This window comes from Lepidochelys kempii, chromosome 2 (assembly GCF_965140265.1).
Source record: "Lepidochelys kempii isolate rLepKem1 chromosome 2, rLepKem1.hap2, whole genome shotgun sequence".
In the NCBI taxonomy this organism is placed as follows: Eukaryota; Metazoa; Chordata; order Testudines; family Cheloniidae; genus Lepidochelys; species Lepidochelys kempii.
In genome coordinates this window covers 113,117,580-113,138,934 of record NC_133257.1, presented here as the reverse complement: position 1 = coordinate 113,138,934, position 21,355 = coordinate 113,117,580, and the positions used below count along the sequence as shown (strand labels likewise).

Here is a 21,355-nt window from a genome sequence, read left to right as displayed (position 1 = left end):
ATGAGCTCTGACATAGCTCGGAATCGGGTCTCCAGTAGGTAGCCTTTGGCCTGGGTAGAGTTGAGCACTGTGCCTACAAACTCTATTCTCTGGACTAGGGTCAGAGTTGATTTCTATTAGTTTATAAGGAGGCCCAGCACCTGACAGGTGGCTTATACCAAGTCAAGGCTGTGTTGGACCTGGGCTTGAGATGTGCCTCTGATAAGCCAGTTGTCAAGGTATGGGTAGATCTGCACACCTCAATGCCTCAGGTAAGCTGCCACCACAGTCGCACACTTCGTGAAAACCCTCAGAGCAGACGATAGGCCAAAGGACAGAGCCATGAACTGACAATGGTGCTGGCCTACATCAAATCAGAGGAATCTCCTGTGTCTGCAGAAAACAGAAATATGGAAATCGGCGTCCTTCAAGTCAAGGGCAGCGTACCAGTCTCCTAGATCCAGGGAGGGAATGAGAGAGGCCAGGGAGACTATGCAGAACTTCAACTTCTTGAGATATTTGTTGAGGTGGTGCAGGTCTAAGATGGGCCTGAGGCACCCCCATTGCCCTTCAGGATTAGGAAATATTGGGAATAGAACCCCTTCCCTCTCAGCTCTTGAGGAACTTCCTCCATGGCCCCTACATGTAGGAGGGATTCCACCTCCTAGATGAGAAAGTGCTCATGAGAAGGGTCCCTGAAGAGGGACAGGGAAAGGGGGTGGGAGGGAGGGGTGGAAGAAAACTACAGGGTATAACCAGCTGTTATGGTATTGAACACCCAACCATCTGAGGTAGTCTGGGTCCATGCAGTAAGAAAGGGGGACAAACAGTCCAGAAATAAAAGGGGGTGGGGATCCTGAGGTACTCTGGTACGCCATCCTTGGGCACACCCTCAAAATGCCTGTCAGCCCATCAGAGTGGATGCAGGACCCGACTAGGGGGTTGAGGATGACGGGGCAGACTGGTGACATTTGAAGCCTCTGTCTTTTCTCCTCTAGAGTCCCTGCCGAGGTGGACCCGAGAGCCTGGGTGGTGGCCAGAAGTGTCCTCTCAAGACTGGCAGTGTATACAGCCCCAGGGAGCATTGGGTGGTCCTGAAGTCCTTCAGGCCATGCAGCCTGGTGTCTGTCTGCTCCTAAAACAGAGCATTGCCCTCAAAGTGGAGGTCCTGGATGGATTGCTGCATCTTGTGAGAGAATCCAGAGGACTGCAACCATGAACTGTGCCGCATAGAGACCACTGACGCCATCAGCCACATCCAATGCCACCTGAAGGGAGGCCGTGGCCACTGCCTTGCCCTCTTCCATGATGGCCAAGAATTCCTGCCTTGACTCTTGGGGCAATGAGTCCTTGAATTTGGCCATCGAATCCCATATGTTGTTTTTGTATAGCCCCAGCAAAGCTTGCTGGTTGGCGATATGCAGCTGTAGGCTGGCAGTAGAATACACCTTCCTACAGAAAAGATCCACTTTCTTAGTGTCTTTATTTTTAGGGGTTGTGCTAGATTGCCTATCTGTCCCGTTCAATTGTGGCTGAGACCACCAGTGACCCTGGGGATGGGTGCAAATACATGTACTCAAAGCCCTGGGGAGGGACATGGTACTTTTTCCCTGCCCTTTTAGAAGTTGGGGGCACAGAAGATGGAGTTTGCCACAGTGCTCTGATGAGCTTCAGAACTCTGTCATGCACTGGAAGGGCCACCTTGGAGAGAGGCGCTGCAGCCAGAATGTTGAAGAGGCTATCGGTAGGCTCCTCAACTCCTTCACCTCCAACCCCAAGTTCGAGGCAACTCACTTGAGGAGTTCCTGGTGGGCCCGAAAATCATCTGGTGGCAACAGGATGGCAGGTCCTGCGACCGCCTCATCAGGGGAAGACGAGAAGGTGGCTGTCACTGCTGGTATGGCTGGCTTTCCCTCCACTACCAGTACTGATTGCACCGGAACCGCTGGGTTTCAGTATCGGGATCCGGTTCTGAGTTGAGCCAGTCGCATCAGAGCCAGGGTCCATCCTTCGGAAACTACTCAGGACGCCTGCTGGGAATATGGTCCCAGCATGGGAGGGAACCCCCAGGGGTTCCAACATTGCCACTGAACCAATGGCCCTGGCCCCAATGACGGACCTGCCTCTTCTTCGGCACAGGTGAAGGGAAGTGGTGCCGGGAAGAGCATGGTGCCAGTGGAGCACTCCGCACGGAGGCAAGCGTGCTCGGTGCCAAATCAGAACGGGACAGCTCTGAAGCTGGGCGGAGGGCGGCTTCCATCAATAGGGCTTTCAGCCAATTGTCTCTGTCCTTGAGAGGGCATAGCCTGATGCCCTTGCAGATCCTGCACTTCTCTTTGACGTGTCTCCCCGAGGCACTTAAGGCAGCTCATGTGTGGGTCACTCACGGGCATAGGTTTGTGACAGGCAGCACATGGCATGCCCCATCCCTGGGACAATGTCCCAGTTAAGACTCTAACTAAACAACTATTGTAACTATTTACAAGAGAAAAGTCTAAAACAGTCCAAGAAAACCACAAGGAAACTTGCAATCACAAGAAGCATTCCTGCAACTGTCACGGGCAATAAGAAGGGACTGAGAGGGTGTGTGGCTGGCAGTACCCCATATACTAGCGCAGGAGCACGGGGCTCCAGGGAGCACCAGAGCTGGCCCTACAGATACCATTAAGGGAAAAATCTCCAGCAGCTGTGCACTTGGGCGCGCACACACCTAACATGGAATCGACATGGGCAAGCGCTCGAAGAAGAAGAATTAATTCTCAGAGTGAAATGAAGAGGAAACAATTGTATTAAAATAAATAGGGGTGGCTTATGTTTTTAGATTTGTCTTTTGTTTCTCAGACATTGACAGAACAAGAATGCCACTTACCATGAGTGACTTATGCATTTTAAAGTAAATATTTTAAAAAACACTTAGCTACTACAGTGATAAACAGGCTCCAATCCTTCAAGCTGGCATCTCCACTAGGGGCTCTGCTGGTGTAACTATACGAACATAGTTGTATTGGCAAAGGTTGTGTAGTGTAGACTAGCCCACAGTATGCTTTATTTTCATGAACTTTGTCATACTTAACATATCAAGTGCTATTTTTTAAACAAACTCTCCCACTACATTTTTAAATTAAATGACAATAAAGAGTAAACATTCATTTAGTGAAGCAATAACTGCAACTAAAACATCTGAAAATTTAGGTGCCTTTAGCCCATATGTCACAAAATAGGGATTTGGGGTTTTAAATACAAAGAAGCTGAAAGTGGTATTAGCACATGCAGCCAAAATTATTAAATTTTAACCTCGTCTTTTTTAAATACCAAAAAAATCCACACTTTTAAAAAGATCTTATATCTGTTATAAGTGGAGTCACATCAAATTTTGTTATGATTTCTAAATCAGTGCTACTTTAATCAGTTTTCCTCAAATCTAGTTCATATTCTGGGTGATGAAATAAGAAAAGTTATCTTCTACTAGCAGCTATACAAAGCTGAAATTCCTAAACAAACGAACACAAGAGAACACTTGCCTCTGTAAACTGGATTCAGGTAAACAGCCTGCAAAACACTTCTTAAACCAAAGATTGTAAGGAAGTTTGCTCACTGCAGAGCATGCCTTCAGATGCACCAGAAGTCTGTTATCTTCAACATTCAAATACTGTTCAAGAACTTTTGGCTGTAGAAAGAACAGGGAAATCAAAGTTTTAAATACCTCACATCAAATGGAATTCAGAGTTGATTCTCACTTTAAGAGAAGTGTCTCAAAATTAAACATATGTAAAAAGCAAATGCTAAAATATTAACATTAGATAATGTACTGCAAGGTCACATTCACCTACAGCAAGGGTTATTGAACTCTACAATTTGGCTGATAGCATATTTGCTAAACAAACTTCTGTTCACCCCTCCTAAAAAAAAGTCACCTACCATTATGAGGGCTTCTAAATACTGTAGTGTTTGTTCCTTTGTGTAGTAAAGAGTCAGAATTTCAGGTGATTATACCTGCACTAAACTTTCACCCTTTGGGGACCAATGTTCAATTGCTGCTACCATCACAAGTAAAACTGAGTTTAGTTCATCTCAAACCTAGCTCCATTTGAGCAATTCACAAAACCAACACACAATGCAGCAAAACAGGAGAAATCACATCTCAGAGCAAACCACTATGCAATGTATTAAAAGCATTGTTTGCTGTGCAAAAAAACGCCTGTCAGAAGTGCTTTAGGAAAGGCCAGCAGAATAGCATATAATGGTGGGGTTTAAAAAAAAAAAAGAGTGAATTTAAAAAGTCATTATGCATTTATAATTCCAATATTTTTATATAAAATCACAGAAGTTTCACTATTTTCTGACACAGCTGGACAAATGACTAATTTTTTCAGTTGTTAAAGGACAAAGATTTTCCTTTGGCTATATTCCAAAATTCCTATTTTTGGTAGAATACATAAAACTATTGAGAAAAATCTGGGAGCGAAGGATCTATAGCCCCTTCTCTTGCTAATGGGAACACTTGTGAAAACACCCCTTCAGGCATACAAACACTAATAATTATGGCAATTGATGTAGTTGTGTTTATTAACTCCAGTAACAGATGGCGGGTTTACAAAACAACTATTTTATAACAGCACCATGTACAGTATCTACATTAAGGGTTTGAGCTTCTACTCATTGACTTCAATTTTGCAGAATCATGCCCACCGGTATGTATTTACATGAGTGGACACTGTTTATGAACAGGTTTCTTACTGTAATGTTATTTGACAAATTAGAAAGGTCTAGATAAAGCAATAGATTTCTTATAAATGCTAGTAAACCCAAAAAATTTTTCTTCAAGTTGCCTTTAACAAAGAAATTCTGCAGAAACTCAATATTACCTGCTTTAAATGTCCACTAACAAAAGAACTCAACCTACTAAACTGACATTTTATTGCAATTTGATTCAAAATGTATTGTTTTCCTAAAACAAAATAACCTGTTCTCAGTTCAAAACCAGCACCAGCAACTGTTGCCTGAATACCGGCTAATGAAGGCTATGTGACACACAGCAGAAGAGACAGAACATTTTAAACAGCTCTACAAGTGGTCTGATGTGAAGTACAGAATTGTCAATGTAATTAGGCTTGTGACAGATTTTGTTTAAAATCAAAATAGTTTTTAAAAAGTGACTGCAGTTGTAGGAGTTCCAGTTGAGCTTGGATACAGTGACTCTAGGCATCCCTGTATTTATACCCTACACACTACTCCAATAATATTTGTACAAAATATGCCTTCTGAGTTATCATATGAAAGCTAAAAATATGCTGATTACTAACAATATTATAAAATGCATGTGTTAACCTCATATGCAAAGTTATAAATTCCCTCTGTATAACATTACTAGAACATGTTTAAGACCTGGTCTACACTAGAAAACTAGGTCAGTTTAATTAGGTCCATCATAGGTGTGAAAAATCCACACCACTGAGCAACACGGTTCCATCAGCCTAGCTACCGTCTCTCCGGGAGAACCCCTCCCATTGGCAGTGTCTAAATTGAAGTGCTGCAGCTGTGCCACTGTAGCATTTTAAATGTAGACAATCCCTAAAACAAAGACAGTTTAGCCTTGGTAAAGGTGATAAATAGGTCTATCTTACATAGAGGAATGTGGGTTTACCTCAATTTACACATTAACCAAAAACAAAGCTATCAAGCTAAGCCAGTCGGGGTTATCTTGAACCTGAACTCAAGGGACAGAGAATTAACATGGCTCCTGCACCTCAGAGAGACATAGGAGACTGAATACCCAGGAAGTCTTTCTGATTTGTAAGACAAAGACATCTCTTTGGGTATAAAAGGAACAGAGAGATACTATAGGGCTCCTTCACCTTAAGGAGACAAAGAAACCAAGCAATTTGATCTCTGTGATAGGTCTCGGCCAAGCCAACCAGGAAAAAGCCGGCAAGGAAACTTGGTGTGAGAGAAACCATCTTGAACAAAGACTATATCTTGCTAGATTAAATTTTAGACTTTTTGATATGTGTTTTCATTTTTGTTTGCTTGTAACCATTTCTACCTTTATCTCTTTTACATGGTATCACTTAATCCATGTTTTTCTATTAATAAACTTGTTTTACTTTTACTATAAACCAACTCAGTGCTGTTTGAAAAGACGGATGTATTTACCCCAGTTAGATTAATAAACCTATGATGTACTGACTCTTTAACAGAGGGGCAAACTTAATATCTTCTGTGAATGCACACTGGTAAGGGCTGTGCGTTGCAGAGAAACATCTCTGAGGAGATCAGTGGTGATTATTACCTGCTAGGCAAGGTCTGGGCCAGGGGAGCCTTGAGGAGCTAGCTGGTGAGGGAGTCTAGCTGATGTAGCAGAGAGCTGAGACACAGTCTAGTTGCCTGCAAAACTCACTCTAGCTGAGGCACAGGGTAACCCAGTGGCTCACAGTGCTGGATATCCGCAGCAGCAGGTTAGAGATACAAAAGTTAAATCATATCTGTGCTCGAACCTGTACATTTTTGTTTAAGTCTAAAAATTTAATATGCAATTGAAACATGTTTTAGCAAACAAGACCAATTTCTTACACCCCAAAGTTTCTACCAGGGAATTTACAAAGCACAACTGGAGGCCTAGATTATTATTTTATAGTAGCTAGTGGCAGAATAGAACCAGGTCTACTGACTTCCAGTCCCGTGCTAGCTCCTAGACGTAGCTCCCAAGATGTTCAATGTGTACCAAGTCACATCTGCCCCCACTCCACCCAGTGTCTCTTTTCACAAACAATACTTACCAGCTGTGGTAACAAATCTTTGTATTTGTTGTTTAACTGATTCACAAAACTACTGACAAGCCAGTAGCAGTCGATATTATCCTCCACCACTTCCTCCATGGCTTTAGCTATGGCAAGAAACACTTCATCTTCTGGTTCCTAGAAAACAAAACAGAAAATTGGGATCCACATAATTGTTGGGCTGCCCATGTAAATTATTGCGATTCCCTGACCCGGTAATTTTGATAGATGAACTGGACAAATGTGCGAAAGGTGAAATGGTACTGACATAATTCAAGCATTTGGTAATAACTGCATAACTGTCTTTTCTGTAAAAACTGAAATAAACAAATAAACAAAAACAAACAAACAGGAGTTTATATTTTTAAATCAAAGTGACAGAAGTTTAGCATGGCTCAGTCATGTAATAGAAACAAAAAGTTCTCAGCATCAGGTGATGTGAGTCAATATTAATAGTGTGTGTTCTATCAAATAAATGGGGCCATCCACCTCCCTTTCACACCACAATGCTTGCTAGTTTATAGAATTGCTCTTTGTTTATAGATGTTGATGTGTACAGAATTATTTTGTTTTAGATAAAAGGCCACTTCTGTACACTTTTAATTACCTGGATACTAGTAAACTCTACCCCATGGGACAAGGCACCTTATTCCCAAAATACAACTCAATATGTACCTGAGATGCATGCTCTCTTCCTTTCACTAAATGTGAGATTTCCCTGTAACCAAGATTATATCATGCTCTCTGCTTTTAGACACATAAAGGGAACAGAAGTCATGGAAATTAACTATTAGATAGCAGGACTCCCATCATCAATGGTCAAGTAGTTCTGGAGCAGCACTAAATACTTTAATAAAACCCCAAAACAGCTCAGGCTAACAAAAATGCCAGGTTAGTAAATTGCAGTAACTTAGGAACACAATGTAAATTGCACTAAATCACTACTTTTAGTGGCCTGGCCCCAAGACATTCAGGAATCTCTGCTGCAGCAAGACTGTCATTTGCTTTAAGGCATTTTAGACAAAAAGAAATGAAGGTAGGAGCTAGAATAAAAAAGGCTACAAAGCCCAGAAAAAAATATATAGAAAAGCTTTTACAGCATAAAAGCTTATGCAAGATTTTTGGGAAAATGAACAAACGTACAGTTTGAGTAAAACCCAGTATTTGATATTAGTTCCTGTTTTACATTCACTTCATTTTGTCTCTGTGTATATCTTTTGTGCTATTAATAGTTTCAGTTTAATGTTTCTTTTGTTTGAAAGAGTTCTGTTGAAAGTCAAAATTAAAAATGACTGACCAGAGGAAAAGCCAAATTTCGAGGCAACCTTCCTGACTCCAGTTGATGCATGCGGAGGAAAACTTCAACCTGTGGGGTAGAATCCTTGATAAACCGAATTACTTGGAGGGCATGATACACATCCCTATATTGTTCCTTTCGGTACTTCATCACCAGAGCATGAGATTCATGGTGAGGAGGAATAATTCCTAAAAAAGGAGAGAAAAGGAAAGCAGTGAATCCCCTTTCTAGGGGGCTTTGCTTACTTCAATGTGTACTAATATTCAGCCTGCAGAAGATGTAGGTCCCAATCATGCAGCTCTTACTCACATAAGCTTGGTTAAAGTTACAGTATACACTCCTATAAAGTCAAGACGACACAGACCAAGCAAATAATAATATTTATTAAAACTGAAGGTCATGTGTTGACTGAATGCAGGAATGATTTATTCACGGACTTGGTTTTCTGATCCCCTTTTAGGCCTCAGCATCTGGCTGATCATTTTTTGTCCATGAGGTCACTGGAGGCTGGTACATTGAGAAGAGGTTTCATTGTTTGGAATGAGGGGAAATTAAAAGTTTAATGATGTAACAAAATAAATGCATTTTTAAAAAAATCTAAACTGCCATTGGCTTGGATTCATCTGTAGTATTTACTATATTGCGTTTCCTGTGTATTTGTGCTGAACCTTCCCTTTGTTTTGGAGATAAACATAGATGCAGAACAAATATTTTATTCCTTAGTAATAAAGGCATTCATGGTCTGACAGAAAAAACAAAATGGGCACTTCCTATACAAATGCCTTACCAACAGCATGACAAATCAGCAGTAGCCTAGATTGAAGAGCAGTGATACAAAAACAGAACAGTTCCCTTTCCAAAATTTTACAGTCCCTCTGAGAATATCAGGGATGTGTGTGTGCATATAAGTAACACAAAGGTACTGTGCAACTTTCTTATTTAATTTACATTACTCACAGTGGAACCTTCTTTGCAGACTTTACCAGAGAGATCAATCCTCCTCTGAATCAGTGGTGCGAAGTAATTTCAATAACACAGGATGAAACAATTTCAGGTAGAGGCCCCATAACCATGTCAACCAAAGAAGCATGTAACACACTAAATTTTCCTCACATAACACAGCTGATTATGTTAAACACCAATCTTTCTACCACCATTACAAGAAGCATAAGTTATCTTTCCACTGTCCCGATAAATGATTTATGATATCCATAACAGACTCATATGACATCTTTACTCTAGTGCTCTCTTAATTGAGCACTTTCCTTCATCCTAATGATTTCACCTCACTTAGGACTTTATTTTGCTACCACTGAAGTTAATAGCAAAACTGCCAGTGACTTCAAGAGTAAGATCCTGAAGAGGCCAAAGCAGAAATGCTCCCATGTATCACTAATGGTGTAAAACTAATCAGTAGTTTTGCAGGAACTAATCAGGAGGCGGCAGTCTTCAAAATTAGTCTTTAATCAGGTTAATCTGCTGCTTTTGCCTCTCTTTAAATGAAGGAGAATATTACTCCCAAGTGTTAATCCAGGAAATTGCAGAATTTGAGTACCAAACAAAACAGATATAGACACTTTTCTTCAAACTGCCAGAGCAAATCAGGTTGCATCCTAACAGCTGGGATTGAACAAGCCATCATAACTCAGCAAGTACATGCTGCTAAACTTACATGTTAAATCTAGATAACTGGCCCTAGGCAAACAGAGAAAAGGAAGTTTCAAAAAATGCGGTGAAGTCTATAAATCATTTCAGTGCAATAGACCCTCCACTTAGCTATAATGAGCCATACTTTGTTGAGGAAATTAAGCAGGATATGTATATGGCACACACTAACCCGGGAAGGCATCAGGGCCTGTCATCTTTCAAATCCAATTTCAGAAGTAGTTCACTGATGGGACTGCAACCCTCTTGCTAAACTAGTACATTTCTTTACAAGAGACATAACACTTCCCCACAGAAATGGATAAGGCTGTTGTTCCAAACATAAAGACAGAGATGTTTTGGATTGCAGTTCCTGATGAATGTTTACACTAAGAAAAATCCTTGAAGACATATTACAAGAAATTCTCCCTGCACTCAACTATCCCTTGTGCCTCAGCAGACCCAAGGTGTCTGCAGAATGCTTTACCCTATTCTGGGTTGTTTAACTGAAAAGAGTTCACATATTTAAAGTTTCCAGACTGAGTTCTAAAATGAGAATTTGTAAACATGTTTCTTATACTTGCTATATACTCAGAATCAGACTAAAATATAAGATGGTATATAAAAAGACATAGAAGGACTCGACCTATCCAACTTTTAATTGTATCATAGGGTTGTAAGATTCACAAATCATGGTATCTGAGGCAGTGAACAAATGCTACTGGCTCTAAACTGAATTACAACTTTGCACAGAAATTCCTTTGTGCAGTTAACAGTGCAGTTTTGGATGAAAGATCTTCTGCTGTTACTTCTGAGGAAGAAATATAGATGGTGCTAAGAACATTTTAAAGGATTCTAAATCTCCACAACTTTCAGTTACCTGTCTCAAGAACTGTGTTTATCCCTAAGCTTAACTCTGCTATTGCTCAGGGTTTCATTATGTATGATCATTTAATAAAAAGAACAGTATCACAAGGTTCAGAATCAACTTTTAGGTTTTGCACCAAAAAAGGGTTTACAAATCCTAACATGGACATTCATGAACTTTTAAAATAATTCACTTTTGAAATTATTTTTAAATAAAGAAAACAAAAAAATGTTTAACGAGAAAAGTTTTAGACAGGATTTAAACGTTCCTCTCTCTGGTGTTTGCAACCCAGACACTAAAGCATTGTATTGGTGCATGAGAGCCATGAAGTGAGACTGAGCAGACAGAAGACTGACATTTACTACTCTATTTTTATGGTCATGATAACAATGAATAAAGTAGACAGGCAGACACAAATAGTTAAAAAAAATAGATTCCAAAAGTTATTTCAGTTTCAATGAACTAAAGCATTATTAGGGATTTAAGTACGGATTTTTTTTTAAAATGTTCAAACTGACATTCCTTTAAGGTTAGCTAATGTTTGAAAAGCATCCTAAAAGGTGAAGTTTGGCATGTTCATAGTTCTAAGAATTATTATTATTGCTGGGCTCTGCACACCCCCAGCTTCATTAGTTCACATCTAATAAATCCAATAAACCGAAAAAGCGGTTCCAAACCACAATTAATACTGTTGGAATTAGTAATTTGACTCACTTGCTACACAGAATCTAGGACTTGGCCTATTTATAGTCCCTGTTTCCTTCTCCTCTCCAATGGCAAATATCATTTAACATTAGAAGCAAAATTAGAGCAAAACCTTGTTGGAAAGCTTACTACAATAGGGAGTCTAACCATAGACCTATTTTATTAAATAATCAGTTCCATACAAATCCCTAACTTTTTAAAATCTAGTTTTGATCAGAGATTCAGTTTCACTCAGATGTCTAATTTTTTTTGACAATACTGAAAACTCTATTAGATGTCAGCTATTTATATTAAACATCCAACTTTACCCTCACTAATTATTTATATAATGTACATGACATTATAAGCACATTTATAGAAGTTCAATTCAATTACCTAATTTTGTAAAATTGCATGTACAAGAGTTCCCAAAATGTATGCATAAAACAGAGATTCAAATCATTGTTAACTTGCATGTGCAAATTAAATGTTCTCTGTGTGAAACTTCTGAGTATGCAGAAGCGGACCCATGGCTATCATTAGCAGCTGGTCACAAAAAGGAGTATTCCATGTCTTTACTACCCCCAAACAAATGACAAATACCCAGCTTATTCTTATTTCTACAGTTAAAACCACAGTCTCACATGTCATACCTAAAAGCACCTTCCACACCAGGATACGATACATGGATGGGAGAGGAAATCTTTGACTAAATGTGCAAAGCTTCTCAACATCTGCAAAGAAAGCAAATATTTCTCAAAACATTTTAAACTTGAAATATTTCAATAGTGGCATTGATTCACCGAAACAGGGCAACTCTTCAGTTGCAGATCTACATCTCCAAATTGCACTTTAAAAGGACTATGTATCAATAAAAGCTGATCAGTTTTGGTTCAAAATGGATAGAAGTGGCATACAAACTGCTCCAATGATTCTACTGAAAATTTAAATCTTAGCTTGATTTAAAATGAAGCCATAGGTACACCAGATCTAATCGGGGGGGGGGGAGGGAGAGACACACAACTTAGCACACCTCAGAGACCAGTAGAAATAATAATCATATCACAATCCATTGTGACTTTGAGGAGGAGGAATTAGCAGCAGAAGCTGAGCAACTCTTGAACAAAAATTACTTTCATACAAACATTTTCAGTTTCTTGGCATAAAGAAGAAGAAGATGAAAAATAGCAAGAGGTTCTAAATAAAATATCCACTGCTTCTCAAATGCCCCTCCAGAAAGCTATCAGTACCACTGAAGTCTAGAATGTCCCCTAGTGATTTTAGATGCTACTCTCTATGCAACATTACTATTAATATCACAGTAAAAAACATAAAAAGTTTAAAGACAAAGGACCTGATTATCAGAGGTAGTAAGCACCAGCAGCTACCGCTGACTTCAGTTACAGTTGTGGGTTTTCAGCACAACCAAAAATCATGCCCAGATAGTACAGGAAATAGTGGAATCAACTAACCCAATCGATCATCTTTCAGTAGGATTTCCAATGATTTCTTTTCTTCAACACCACGAAATCCCACTTTTTCATAGTAGACAGAGCGGAAGTTTCTCTGAGAATCCTCAGCCATCTTTCATTCTGCAGGAGGAGATGGGGGAGGAGGGGTTCAAAAAAGTACATCCACAGTGTATTCTTACTTTAGAGAAAACTGCCTTTGTATATTGATGATAATTAAATTCCTTCATCTTTATGGCATGAGTAACATCTAGTGAATTTGAAAGACTTTCAAGGCACATGCATCTTTAGGCAGATGCTACTGAAATACAGACTTTGGACTCAGCAGGGTAGATCTAAGATTTTAGGGAAAATAAACTGGGTAATAAGTTATATTGCTTTAGAAAAATAAAGACACTTTGTTTTGCAAAATCAATTAAAACAATATATGATTATTTTGTGAGAAATCTGACTGCTGACAACCTTGAACAAGTAGAACTACTATCCAAGTAAAACTGTCAATACCTACTACACAAGGATAACTGAGGAAGCCAGAGATAGGCCAAGCTTACATCAGCCAAAAGAGCATTAAGCTCAAAGAGTACAGGTGGATGAATGCAGACTGTCAAAGACTATGCAGATTTCAATAAGACACTCACGTTGTCGTCATGCACTGCATCAACCACAACCGTAAGCTTGTCATTCCAGATCAAAGAAATATAAATAAATTATCCCTATATTAAAATATATGTTGTATATTATACAATGTGTACATTATATTTTGTGATAGAAAATCTCCATTGTGATTTAACTCAATTTTTTACAGAGAGGATCTCTTGTAATTTGAGGATTTGCAAAAGCTAAGACGCTGGAACTCAAGAGTAAAGAAAAACAATCCTGACCTTGATGTCCACAAATATATGACAAATTTGACAAGAATTTTTTATTTATTTATTTTTTTACAGTGAATAGCACAAGCATAGAGCCTTTTCAGCTATGGTTCTCTAGTGGCTTGTAGAAGGACCAGGAACAAAACGTATTTATGGATATACACAAACGCCCTGATCTTGCAAAGACTTTTGAACACACTTAACTTTAAGCATACAATGAGACTATTTATGTTTCAAGTTAAGCCGGTGTGTAGGTCTTTGTTGGATCAGGGCCAAAATTAGCACCCAAAACCAAGAAGTAGTAAAAGATTTGTGTTTATTGTGTTTGATCGGATCAAGCTTAGATTTCAAACCTAGACAGACACTATTCACATTACTGGTGACATATCCCTCTTTAAGGATGATCCCAAAATGGCTCACTTACGTAAACACTTGAGACTTTTCACAAGCCAAGCACTGCAAGATTGGGCCTTTAAGAGTATTTATTGTTAATTTGTATTGCAGCAGTACACAGAAGCCCCATTATGCTAGAGATACTGGGTAAACAGCAAAAAACAAACAAAAACAAAAAAAACCCAAACCATTCCTGCCCCAAAGAGTTTTGAATTTTTACTCGTGTTTGACATATAGTATTTAGACAGCAAATTAGTCTCACTTCTCTTACAGTTGGTGGAGTGACATTTTAACTGATATTAAAGCAAAGGCACAACTAAACCTACAGTGACAGAATGCTAAAAATAAGAGAAACCTAAAAAACTATGGTACAACTGTACAGAGAAATGCTATTTAAACCGTCACCATAGCAAAACATTTAATTTTGATTTACTTGAGAATCAGATAATATCCCCCCAAAACTGGAAAAACTACATTTTTGTCAGGCAACCAAACAACTTTAAAATCTTGACTTCATATGGTCAAATTGAATAGGAAAAACTGTCTTCAGCGTGTTAGTTAAGAGACCTCTGCAGGAAAAAAACAACTCCTCCTCCTCAATTGGTCTTTATATAAATATTTTCATTCTCAGAAAACACTTATTACCATGTTATTAAATCTAAAAGGCAGCAATTTAGGAATAAGTAGTAAAATACTATTAAACAGTCAGGCATAATGTAGACAGAGTGGTGCCCCTTTATAATAAAACGAAGCTTGAAAGGATTAGATTTTTATTGGTAAGCGTCAATTTTCCAGGACATGCACATATGGATGAAAAAATATTTCTGTCAACAATAGTCAAAGTAAGAAAAATGCTGCTTAAGAACTTACTAGGTCTTACTTACTTAAGGATATTTACTTTGTATATTTTGACATGTGATGTTGACAATTGGTTTTTAAGCATTATAAAGATTTAACTTTTTGAACGTCAATGTCTCATTAATTGTCTGACCCTCCCATAATCTCCTACAACTGTGAAAATTTAAATTGATAAAAATAAAAACATTGATAATATTCATCAAAATTATAAAAAAAAATTAAATTCTGCCAAGTCTATTTATTGCTATAATAGAACCTTATTAATCAGCACTTATACTAGGGTCCTATTCTGCAAACAATCCCAATGATTTCAGTGGGAGTATTCACTTACATAAAGTATGCCTAAGTATCTGCAAGGTCTTGACCTAGGAGGTTTATTTGCAGATCAAGTGAATTTTGCCAATCAATAAACAACAGAAAAGCAAAGACGCAGCATTACAAAATATACTTTGTTAATCTGATAAGCATAGTCTAGTTGATTATAATACCTCATACCAAGCTAGTAAAATGTCCTTTAGCATATTTTTGAAAATTAATATTCTCTTAGTAAAATGACGGAGTGGAAGATGGCAGCCTTCATGGGCCCACTCTGTTAAGTGAGAATTCACAACGAATGCCATCAACTCAGCAACCGAACGCCGCTCAGCAATTTCCAGGTCATTAGAGCAGCAACTCAACAAATCCTAAAGCTCCTCCTCAGGGCCATACAACGTGCCAAATAGGCGCTGGGATAAGAATCCTGCAACTTAATGTTGAAGGCCTCTGTCAGGGTTCCTTCCCCTCTCTGAACTCTAGGGTACAGATGTGAGGACCTGCATGAAAGACCCCCTAAGCTTATTTCTACCAGCTTAGGTTAAAACTTCCCCAAGGCACAAAGTCTTTGCCCTGGGATTAGGTAAACGCTGCCACCACCAAGTGATTTAACAAACAATCAGGGAAAGGACCACTTGGAGTTCCTATTTCCCCAAAATATCCCCCCGAACACTTACACCTCTTTTCCTGGGGAGGCTTGAGAACAAACAAGATGAGCACAGACCAGCCTTGGAGTTTTAAGACCCAAAAAACCCAATCAAGATTCTTAAAAAAACAGAACTTTATTAGAAGAACAGAAAAAGATAAGAGAACAACTCTGTAAGATCAGAATGGAAGATAATCTTACAGGCAGTCAGATTCAAAACATAGAGAATTCCTCTTGGCAAAACCTTAAGTTACAAAAAGACACAAAAACAGGAATACACATTTCCTCCAGCACAATGAATTTCACAAGTCAAAACAAAGAAAACCTAACGCAGTATGTAGCTAGATTACTTACTAACGTCACAGGAGTTGGAGGGCTTGCATCCTTGATCTGTTCCCGGCAAAGGTATCACACACACAGACAAAAGCCTTTCCCCCACTCCAGATTTGAAAGTATCTTGTCCCCTCATTGGTCATTTTGGGTCAGGTGCCAGCCAGGTTACCTGAGCTTCTTAACCCTTTACAGGTAAAAGGACTTTGCCTCTGGCCAGGAGGGATTTTATAGCACTGTATACAGAAAGGTGGTTACCCTTCCCTTTATATTTATGACAGACTCTCATTGGCAAAATTCAAGTACCTTGGAAACTTGCTGAAGACTTACAACATCGATGTCCTCATGTTGCAAGAGACCCATCCATGTTGGCAATGACCAACAGGCTAGGCACTACCATATCTATGGATACAACCTAATGACTAGCCATTATCATCCTAAATATGGCTTGTCAATATACATCAAGGACACCATCACAGATTTTAATGTTATTCCATCAACCAAACAGGAAATCACATTTACCACAACTATCAAAGTAGGGGAGCTCCACATGATCAAGGTCTATAAAGCCCCTAGCTCAAGATGGCCAAAATCGTCACTACCCCGCACTCCTATTCCATGCATCTATGCAGGTGATTTTAATAGTCACCACACTATGTGGGACTATAAAACAATAGAAATTGATGGCGAAGATCTCATGGACTGGATATCTGCACAAGACTTACAACTAATCTCATCGTAACATGTGAAGTACTATCGGCATTTCCAAACAGCCAACACAGGCCTATAATGATATACATAGGCATAGAAATTCCTGTGTTCTTTTTGAAATAGGTACAGTACCATGATGGAATTTTGCTAAAGCTGACTGAGATGCCGACAAACAGACTGTTGAGAAAACCACTGCAAGGATTCCAGCGAGACTGAAATGCTACCAACGGTTCACAGAGCTCCTGAAAGGAGCTGGAAAGAACATTCCCTCAGGCTTCCGAAAAAAGCACACTCCCTGCTGAAGGAGAGACGCACAGGAGTTGCTCTGGCAATACAATCAGACCAGGAGCTCTCATACCACAAAAGCCCTGCTATACTCCTTTGACACAGCAAGATGCCAGTGCTCTCCTGATTGCGTGCGAAACCTTGATTTTACACGTTCAAGTTGTCGAGCCTGGACACAACTGTGACGTCTTGGGGCTGCTAATCCCACAGAGTACTGGCCACCAAAAATCTGGCCAAACTCGATAGCCTCCAAACTGGTGGAGAACACAGAAGGACCACTTGATAAACACACAAGAAGAGAAGTGTATCAACAACTCTACCAAACCCATCAATCCCACAAGGAGAACCTTTCACTATCAGTATTGAGGAAATAAAAGGACTTGCAACGATGAAAAAAGGGAAGGCTGCAGGCCCTGACGGTATTCTGCCAGAATTCCTCCACCATCTCGGCCCCAAAAGACTACAATGGCTAGCAACATTGTACTTAATTACCTTAAGGACAGTACAGAACCCTGAAATATGGTGTGAGTCAATGGTAACTGCCATTCCAAAGCCTCGAAAGCCCCCTGATGAAGTGGGAAGCGATAGGCCAATTTCTCTACTATAAACGACCTATGAACTTCTTGAGCATATCATCCTCAAAAGAATATATCCTTTTTCTGAGCCGATTATCCCTGTCGAACAGGCAGGTGTCCGACCAAAACATAGTTGCTGTGACCAAGTTCTGGCACTCACAACTCACACTAAGGCTATCAAAAAAACCCCTAAAGACTGGTGCAGTATTTGTTGCCTGCTGTGGACCATGCTGAGTAACAGATGCCTATAGGTGTCCTGGGTAATAAGAACAGCTCACCCTGTATCATAAACAATGGGCTACCACAAGGCTCTGTACTTGCGCCAACCCTTCTTAATATTTACGTAAGTGACATGTCTCCAGCTAAATCACGAAAATGTGGATATGCAGATGATCTTGTCATGACAATCCAAGCAAAACTCCAAGACATTGAAAAAGCATTAACCGAGGACCTCCAAAATATGGAATATTATTTCCGGAAATGGAGGCTCAAACGAAACCCTAAAAAAAAAATAGTAAGCACATTTCATCTTGATAGTAAGCGTGCCAAAAACACACAAAGTAGCTTTCTATGATAAAAATGTGCAACACGATTACTCTCCAACGTATCTCAGAGTGAAACTCAACCCCACCCTCACCTTCCATGACCATCTTGAGAAGGTAGCTGCAAAGATAAAAACAAGAGCCAACATAATCCCCAGAAACTAGCAGGTACAACCTGAGGTGCATCAGCATTGCTAACATCTGCAATTGCACTTTTATATTCAGTAGCTGAATATTGTGCACCAGTATGAAGCAGATGCAGCCACACATAACTTGTGGATAGCCAGCAGAATACAGTGATGCGGTGCATCACGGGAACCCTTAAGTTGACTCCAACACCCTGGCTACCTGTCCTGTCTAACATCGCTCCCCCGCTGATACAACATTCGATGAAGCTCAGCGAATCCAGGAAAACAGATGTCTTCCTATTCACCAAGATCTTGACAACCCCCACATGCAACGCCTTAAATCCTGCAAGCCTTTCTGGGAACATTCGTTTCGCCTGATACAACCAGGCTATGATCAGGATGCTTGGAAAGTAGATTGGGCTAAACAAGACTTAAAAAATAAGCACCTTGTGCCAGATCCCACACAGAAGGTTCCTGGGTTTGACCTTCCACAGTCATCTTGGTCAACTCTGAACTGAATTTGAATCAACCATGGTCGATGCAGATATCTAATGCACAAACGGAAAATCAAGGACTCCTCGGTGTGCAAGTGCGGTTCCCATCGAATATATCACTACCTACTGCCCAGCTTATAAATATGAAGGAGGCATTAGTGCAATAAATTCTGCTACTCCTAATGTAGGCATTTGGCTTGATCACCTTCACGTGAAATTGTAGTTGCTGCTCTACACCAGCCATACAAAAGAAGTAGTAGAATGACACCTTACTTCACCACCTTGCCATAAAATCTTTGCAAAGAGGGAACAACCATCTTCTGCCATGCACCTTATGGAGCTATGTGGATTAGCAAGGTTCTACAGCATACACTCATTCTGGAGAAGCAGCAAGTGACACTTCTACTGTGTTGGTCCATACACACAGCTCATATTTTGTAAGTTTTCTGCAAATTTCCCCATTTACAAAGGAAAAGCTTCTAGCATATATTTATTTGGGAAAGTGGGGAAGGGGTCACCTACCCCAGGGACGAAATTAAAACTACTAACACAAGCTCCCCTCTTTGGCACCCCAATTCATACCACTCTCCTCTCCCTACCCGCCTCCTCCATCGAGGCCAGGGGTGTTTGACACTTACCAGAGATACCAGCTGCACGGAAGGAAATAATGGGGGTGCTATATTGGGCGGAAGGGAACAGCACCCTGCTACAGGAGCTAGATGTTGACAGCGAGGAAGCCAATGGGTGGGTGAGTGGCTGACGGGGAGGGGGATAGGGGAGTGAGTGTCGTGCTACAGAGGGAGGAAATGGCTGAGGGAGTCAGGTAGCATAATAGCAGAATGCTGTAGGGGGCAGGTGAGCAGATGGTGGAGTACCAGAGAGGATAGTAGAGTGCTATCGGGGCTGGGAGGTGGCTATAGGCCAGTGGGGTGCTATAAGGGCAATGGCTAGAGGTCAGTGGGGTGCTATAAGGGCTGGGGGGTGGCTATAGGCCAGAGGAGTGCTAAAAGGGCGATGGCTAGAGGTCAGTGGGGTGCTATAGGGGCTGGGGGGTGCCTATAGGCCAGTGGGGTGCTATAAGGGCGATGGCTAGAGGTCAGTGGGGTGCTATAGGGGCTGGGGGGTGCCTATAGGCCAGTGGGGTGCTATAAGGGCGATGGCTAGAGGCCAGTGGGGTGCTATAAGGGCTGGGGGGTGGCTGGAGGTCAGTGGGGTGCTATAAGGGCTAGGGGGTGGCTATGGGCCAGTGGGGAGCTATAAAGGTGATGGCTGGAGGTCAGTGGGGTGCTATAAGGGCTGGGGGGTGGCTATGGGCCAGTGGGGTGCTATAAGGGTGATGGCTGGAGGTCAGTGGGGTGCTATAGGGGCTGGGGGGTGGCTCCGGAGGGTCGGGGCGCTACAGCGGGTGGGGTCACTGGAGCTGTAGGGACCGGGGGAGGAGCCCGTAGGGCGCTGGGGGGCCACGACCCGGGACTGGAGACTCCCCAAGCCGCGGCCCCGGCTCTCTGCAAACCGTGCGCTGAGCGGCGGCGGCGGCGGCGGCCCCCCCCGGGCCCGCAGCGCTGAGCCCCGGCCCGGGCCCGGCCACAAACACACGACGGAGGCGGCGCCCAGCCCGGCGCAGGCGCCGCCGACCTGCCCGGTGGAGAGGAGGCGGGCGGGCGCTGGGCTGGAGGCCGGGCCGCGGGAGAGACACTCGCTCAAATCCACCCCCAGGCTGAGCGCGGGAGAAACACCCCAGCCGTGCCCCTGCCGGGGAGCGCGCCCCCTTCCCTGGGCGAGGGAAGACAGACACACGCACCCCCGCCAGGTCCCGGGGGAGACTGTGACCCGGAGAGCAAGTCCCAGCTCCGTCCCACGTGGGAAGAAGGAGACGGAAACACTAGGAGTCCCATGCTGCCCTGCCTGCTGCCCCCCGCGGGAGAAGGGAGAAAAATCCAAACCTTACTCCTCAGGGTGGGATTTCATAACAGCCAAGGTTTCCGTATTGCAACTGCCAAGCGCTCCAACAACCGCGAGATCTTTAAAATAAGAACCGGTGGGGTTTTCTAATTTGCCTTGGAGGCTTTGAACTTGTGGGGTTTACGGTCTGAAGCTTTTCTATGCAATCAGAAGGGCTAGAAACCTTTTTTGAAATGACAGGTTTCAGAGGAGCAGCCGTGTTAGTCTGTATTCGCAAAAAGAAAAGGAGGACTTGTGGCACCTTAGAGACTAACCAATTTATTTGAGCATAAGCTTTTGTGAGCTACAGCTCACTTCATCGGATGCATGCTCACGAAAGCTTATGCTCAACTAAATTGATTAGGCTCTAAGGTGCCACAAGTCCTCCTTTTCTTTTTTTTAATGGGCTCTCTGAGTTTCTTTAATAACGTCACTCCTGGAGCTGAGTCTTTAAGAACAACACCAAACACCAAGAGACTCGTGAATTGGCAACACTGAGGTTTTTTTTTTTTTTTTAAAGACCTAAAGTTAGGCACCTAAATCCATTTATAGGC

The 21,355-nt window shown here is 41.5% G+C and overlaps 2 protein-coding genes across 6 annotated transcripts in view; one reads left to right on the top strand and one right to left on the bottom strand.

The window, feature by feature from the left end:
* PHACTR1 (phosphatase and actin regulator 1) overlaps positions 1-1,360 on the top strand; it is a 459,498-nt gene extending 458,138 nt beyond the window's left edge. The window contains exon 17 of the mRNA XM_073332014.1: positions 978-1,360. The gene's annotated coding sequence lies outside the window, so the exon portion shown is untranslated. The remainder of the gene's footprint in view (positions 1-977) is intronic.
* The window catches only part of TBC1D7 (TBC1 domain family member 7), a 28,100-nt gene extending 7,226 nt beyond the window's left edge, over positions 1-20,874 (bottom strand). Inside the window, exons 1-7 of one of the 5 annotated variants that reach the window (XM_073332026.1) lie at positions 19,499-20,632; positions 18,813-18,914; positions 12,721-12,840; positions 11,902-11,982; positions 8,053-8,240; positions 6,756-6,893; positions 3,501-3,646 (exon numbers count right to left, since the gene is read on the bottom strand). In XM_073332026.1, coding sequence (XP_073188127.1) covers positions 3,501-3,646; positions 6,756-6,893; positions 8,053-8,240; positions 11,902-11,982; positions 12,721-12,832 — 665 coding nt within the window. In that variant the 5' untranslated portion in view covers positions 12,833-12,840; positions 18,813-18,914; positions 19,499-20,632. Of the gene's footprint in view, positions 1-3,500; positions 3,647-6,755; positions 6,894-8,052; positions 8,241-11,901; positions 11,983-12,720; positions 12,841-18,812; positions 18,915-19,498; positions 20,633-20,661; positions 20,718-20,808 lie in introns of those variants that run through there. The other 4 variants (XM_073332028.1, XM_073332027.1, XM_073332025.1 and 1 more) reach the window with 4 other exon arrangements.
* Positions 20,875-21,355: the final 481 nt, after the last annotated feature.